This window comes from Poecilia reticulata, unplaced genomic scaffold (assembly GCF_000633615.1).
Source record: "Poecilia reticulata strain Guanapo unplaced genomic scaffold, Guppy_female_1.0+MT scaffold_190, whole genome shotgun sequence".
NCBI lineage: Eukaryota > Metazoa > Chordata > Actinopteri > Cyprinodontiformes > Poeciliidae > Poecilia > Poecilia reticulata.
In genome coordinates, this window is record NW_007615019.1 from 276,342 (window position 1) to 282,153 (window position 5,812).

The following is a 5,812-nucleotide window of genomic DNA, read 5'->3' on the forward strand; positions in this document are numbered from 1 at the left end:
GTGGTACCTGATGGGGTTCAGGGTGGTGGTACCTGACGGGGTTCAGGGTGGTGGTACCTGCTCGTGGTCTTCCTCGGTGTCTCCAGATATGACGATTCTTTTCTCCACTCTGGTTTCTGAAACTCCTCCTTTCACCATCTAAGGATGAAAACAGAAGAAGAGACGAGATTCAACATTTGAACCAACCTGAAGGTCAGAGACCTCCGACCCAATGTGACCTTTGACCTGTTCAGTAGGCACACTGCGGTGGGATGAAATGTTACCCAAGATAAAAACACTGGACAGTCCTTCACTGTTTTGTGAAAAGGCGACCGATGGCTCATCAATGAGATACATTGATGTGTTGCTGTGTGACCACAGCCACTGCATGGTGTTGCCATGGTGATACCTTGGTGATGTGGGTGGTGGTGGTGGTGTTGGACGTCTCTGCGGTGAAGGTCTGGGAGCTCAGAAGGAGGCCACCAGGGGGATCAGTGCCGGCTTGGCTCTGAAACGCATCAGAACAAAACCAGAACCATCAGGAGGCACAACGGGATGCTGTGGGTCCAACTGGTACCGACTGGATCAGTACCAGTGATGTCTACAGGTCAGGAACACTGAGGATCATCTGGTCTCCTCATCGAGCCACAAACAGCCTGATTCTAACCCTGCAGGTGGAGAGGGTCAGTCAAAGCTTAACGTCAGACTGAAACGGGCCGGTCCGGGTCAGAGCCGGACCGGGTCAGACTCTCCTCTGAAGCTAACGCTAAACCTCCTCCAAGGTCCGGCCTCTGGTTTCACCCAACAGTACAGAGCAGCACCAGGAAATGGGCCAGATCTGATTGGTACAATTCACATCCAGCTGAAATGGATCAGAACCAGGCCTTAAATCAAAGAATACACGGATAGGTTCTGCTGTTTGGATTTCTGGTCTTCAGAGATCTGCTGAAGACCAGAACCAGAACCAGACCACATGAGGCAGCGTTTAGCGTCTCTGCTCCTCAGATTTGGAACAAAACCTGCTGGTTCCTTTAAAATGGAGATCTGCCTGGTAGCTTTTGATCAGTACCAGAACCGCTCTGACTGACCCGATCACAACTGGACAGATGCAAACATGGATGAATGAAAGACGTCCTCACCCCTGGAGCTTCGTAGGTCAGAGTCTTCCTCATCACCGGGACTTCCTGAAACACACAGGAAACACTGTTTAACTGTTGACATCACGACCAGAGACAACCGGAGACAACCGGAGACAATTGGAGACAACCGGAGACAACCGGAGACAACCACAGACAACTGGAGACAATCGGAGACAACCGGAGACAATTGGAGACAACCACAGACAACCGGAGACAATCGGAGACAACCATGGACAACCAGAGACAATCGGAGACAATTGGAGACAATCGGAGACAACCACAGACAACCACAGACAATCGGAGACAACCACAGACAACCGGAGACAATCGGAGACAACCATGGACAACCRGAGACAATCGGAGACAATTGGAGACAATCGGAGACAACCACAGACAACCACAGACAATCGGAGACAACCACAGACAACCGGAGACAATCGGAGACAACCACGGACAACCGGAGACAATCAGAGACAATTGGAGACCACCATGGACAACCAGAGACAATCGGAGACAATTGGAGACAACCGGTCCTCCACATTCATCAGGACACATTGTAGCGGTACCAGAACCAGGCAGGTGACACTGGGACAGAGACTATCAGGAGGACGGGTCCAAAAGGTCACGCAGGGTAACGGGGTCTGCTGGGGACAGATCTCCATGGGATGAAGCGACTCAGAGGGACTTGGTGGGACAGGACCTACTGGGAAATGTCTCAGTGGGACGGGTCTCTGCATCTCCATGGTTACCTCCTCGTCCTCATGTGGGGACTGTTGGGTGGGACTGGTGGAGTCCCGAGACATGGGGCGGGGTGAAGGCGGGGTCCACTCTCCTTCCTCCTGGGAGTCGTCTGACTCTCCGTCGTCATGGTAACCACAGGTGGCTTGTCTGACCGCAGCCTCCATCGACTCATCGACGGCTGCCTGAGCGAGCACGCTGATGACATCATCATCACTGCTACCCTCATCACTGCCATCCTCATCCTCATCTTCATCACTAGCCTCACGTTTACCGCTGCCGTCACTAGCTCCGCCCCCGTCGCCACAGCTGAGCCGCTGGGCTGTGACATCATCATCAGGGGCCTGGCCGGCTCCTGGAGGGGGAGGCGGGGGGTGAGCGGGGGGAGGGGCTACCTTAAAGTGATCTGCGATGTCCCGGTCCCCGGACTCTGGGAGGACAAAGACTGTCTCCACCTTCTCCGACGTCTGAAACAGAAAACAGAGACATTCAGGAGACATGGGACAGAAGCGTCTCATCAAGACGTCCAGATATGAAAACGTCTTCAAGTTCTGAATAAAAGGACAATCCTCTGGAGACAATGAAGACATGACAGAGATGGACCTGGACAGGGAAACATGAGGACAGTGGGACATGGGGACAGCACCTTCAGCAGGTTGTGTTCCCTGAAGGTCTCTTGCTCTCTGGCGGACTTTAGCAGAGCCGTCAGTTCTGGAGACATTTCATCGAAGGACGGTGTGGGCTGGACAGGAGAGACAGACTGAGGTGAGGACATGGACATAGACATGGACACCTTGATGGACCTGGCAGCTCTGGGTTTGAGGACCAGAACCGAGCCCAGTGGGTTCTGGGTTCCACTGAAACTTCAGTCATCTTCAGGTTCAAACTTCCCAACAGTTGAACAACCAGAGAGGCTCATCACACCCTGCCCTGAACCCTGACCTCAGGATGAACCCTGACCTCAGGATGAACGCTGACCTCAGGATGAACCCTGACCTCTGGATGAACCCTGACCTCTGGATGAACCCTGACCTCTGGATGAAGCCTGACCAACAGCAGAACCAAACCTGAAAAGCAGAATCTTCAACTGAAGGAGGTGAAAGTGGGGGAGCGAAGCAGGAAATGAAAATGGCCGCCATCCTTCCCCAGGTCGGCGCTCACAGGAAGGAAGCGACCAAACAGAGGGGAGAAGAAGAAAAGCCAGCAGCTTCCTGCGCTCCATTTTGCCCAGGAACAGGAACAAAATGGCCTCTGGGAGGAAGTGAAGCTGGAGCTCCTCACTGCCCCCTGCTGGACATGAAGGACCGGCGGCATCCAGGCTGGTTCTGGTTCTGGTTCTGGGCCTGCAGGTTGACCAGCAGGAACAGGAAGTGACCCGGCTGGACGCTTTACAAGACAGGAAGCCATAAGAACTAGAAAGCGATCAGAACCGCTCAGTTTGGATCAGAACCATCCTGTTCCGGATCAGAACCAGCGCTCTCAGCCGTTCAGTTTCACACCTCACTTCCTGCTTCAGTGCCACAGCGGGACAGTGATGTCACTCATCATGCTTGTTTCCATGCCAACCAGCATACCACTGTGGCCGTGGGGGCGGGGCTTAGCCCTCCCAGAGGCGATGATGTCATCAGGACTCCTCCCCCCTCCCTGCTGGTTCCAGCCGGCGCCGGCTGCGTTTTCGGCTCCTGGACGGTGACCGGCAGTCCTCTACTGATGACATCATCAGTGGCAGACACCAGGGCGTTTCTGTTCGTTGCCATGGTGACATCGTCCTCGGCCCACACCGAGAAGACTCTGCCGGTGGTTGTGTCGTAGCTCCGCCCCTGCCTCTCTCTGATTGGCTGTCCAGCAGCTCGGCTTGTCATCAACACCCGTCCCTCCTGGACAGGTGAGCGACATCAGCCAATCAGGTGACAGGACACAGGTGAGGTAAATAAGCTTTAAATAGCTTCTTTGGAGACCTGATTCACTCACTTTAATTTCACAGTTATGATCTGTTATCAGGTAAAACGTGTTGTTGTCTCATCCTGGATATTAAAGTGTGAGTGAATCACCTGAGGCTTCTGCTGAGGCTCTGGACGCACCTGGACCCACAGGTTGACCACAGGCTGACCTCCAGTTGACCCCAGTTGACCCCGGCTGACCCCCAGTTGACCCCAGTCGACCCCGGCTGACCCCCAGTCGACCCCGGCTGACCCCCAGTTGACCCCGGTTGACCCCCAGCCGACCCCGGCTGACCCGCTCACCTCCTCCGGCTCCAGGGGTTCGATCATGGGCGCGTCGTCGGCGCGGCGCAGAGGAGACGAGGCCAGGCGTTTGTCCCACTCCGTCATGCCGCAGCCCCCCTGCTCTCCCTCCAGGAAGGAGCGCCGCAGCGCGCTGATGGACGTCTGGACGATGTCCTCTGGGCTGCCCAGTGTCTCCTGTGGAGGACGGGACAGAGTGTTGCCGGTTCGATTCCCCGCCTGTGATTGGACGAGCCTCGTGTTTACCTGAGTCTTCAGGTCTTCGTCCTGATCAGACTGTTGGACAGACACACATGTTACAAGGTGTCCCCAGGGGACAGGGGACCTGTATGGGAGGGACAGGTGTGTACCTCAGTCACGGTCAGGTCGCCATCGACGACGGTGTCCGTCAGCTCCGTCTGGAAAACAAAGAGTTAATTACAGGGAGACGGACAGGAGGGACGGGGGGACAGGAGGGATGGGGGGACAGGAGGGACGGGGGGGACAGGAGGGACGGGGGGACAGGTTTGATTACCTTGGTGTCGTGTTTCTGTGGAGACGGAGGACTTTCTGGAGAAACCTCTGCAGCCTTCCTCTCCTCCTCTTTCTGCTCCTCCTCCACCAGCAGCAGCAGAACCTCCTCAACTGGAACCAGAACCAGAACCTTCATGGGTTGGACAGGTGTCCTTGTCCCCTTTATGAGACACTGTGACCCGTCCAGTTCTTCCAGAGAAAGTCCTCCCCCGGTTTATTAAGCTAATGGTACCAATTGATCGATCATTATCCATCGATCATCGGTTCGTCCAGCGTCGGCGGCAGGAAGCTCAGCTGCTGCTTTGGCTCCTCTGATTGGTCAGATTCTTACCTGGCTCCTCCCTGCTGTCGTCCAGCCTCCTGGTTACCGTGGCGATGTGGTCGCTGACAGCGATGGCTTTCGATGCTCCGTACAGTCCTGAGCCCATGTCTGCACACACACACACACACACACACACACACCGCTGTGATGTCATCACCATTACGTCAGCACAGGAAACCAACAGTCACCTTTGCCATAGCAACCATTGTGATGCTCAGTCAGTCTGTTCATAACAGCTCATTGCCAAGGCAACAGCACAATCAGCCAATCAGAGCTAAGGGCACATGCATGGCGTCCTGGCGGACAAATCAGAGCGCAGCGTTGGTGTCACATGGTGACAAAGGTTCTTCTGAACAACATGGCCGAGGTCAGAGAGCAGGGAGCCCACCTGGTGGTGGAGCGGGTAGCAGGTGGAGGTGGGACCCGGTTTGAACCCGGTTCGGGTCAGAACCTGCAGCTGCAGGTGTCTGGGCGATGGAGGACGCAGCAGGACATGGACAGACGGTCAGGGTTTATGAAGCCTCACCTTTGGTCGGTCATGGAACAGAAACAGCTGAAATGTGTTGGTAGATCTAACTCTACACACACCTTGAACACCTGAACCTGAAGACTCCTCAGGCGCCTCTCAGGTCCCTGTCAGGTCCCTGTCAGGGACCTGACCTGAGAGGCACCTGAGAGGCACCTGAGAGGGACCTGAGAGGCACCTGAGAGGGACCTGAGAGGGACCTGACACGGACCTGAGAGGCACCTGAGAGGCACCTGAGAGGGACCTGAGAGGCACCTGAGAGGGACCTGAGAGGCGCCTGACAGGGACCTGACACGGACCTGAGAGGCGCCTCTCAGGTCCTTCTCAGGTGCCTCTCAGGTCCCTCTCAGGT

The 5,812-nt window shown here is 55.6% G+C and overlaps 1 protein-coding gene across 16 annotated transcripts in view; it reads right to left on the reverse strand.

Moving 5' to 3' along the window:
• The window catches only part of epb41l3a (erythrocyte membrane protein band 4.1-like 3a), a 22,824-nt gene that overhangs the window by 7,047 nt on the left and 9,965 nt on the right, over positions 1-5,812 (reverse strand). For 4 of the 16 annotated variants that reach the window (XM_017303130.1, XM_017303126.1, XM_017303125.1 and 1 more), the window contains exons 15-25: positions 4,944-5,042; positions 4,614-4,723; positions 4,450-4,497; positions 4,346-4,375; positions 4,100-4,276; positions 3,431-3,733; positions 2,503-2,598; positions 1,868-2,323; positions 1,119-1,163; positions 389-487; positions 58-138 (exon numbers count right to left, since the gene is read on the reverse strand). In XM_017303130.1, the coding sequence (XP_017158619.1) occupies positions 58-138; positions 389-487; positions 1,119-1,163; positions 1,868-2,323; positions 2,503-2,598; positions 3,431-3,733; positions 4,100-4,276; positions 4,346-4,375; positions 4,450-4,497; positions 4,614-4,723; positions 4,944-5,042 (1,544 nt within the window). Of the gene's footprint in view, positions 1-6; positions 139-388; positions 488-1,118; positions 1,398-1,637; positions 2,324-2,502; positions 2,599-3,430; positions 3,734-4,099; positions 4,277-4,345; positions 4,376-4,449; positions 4,498-4,613; positions 4,724-4,943; positions 5,043-5,812 lie in introns of those variants that run through there. The other 12 variants (XM_017303127.1, XM_017303122.1, XM_017303123.1 and 9 more) reach the window with 9 other exon arrangements.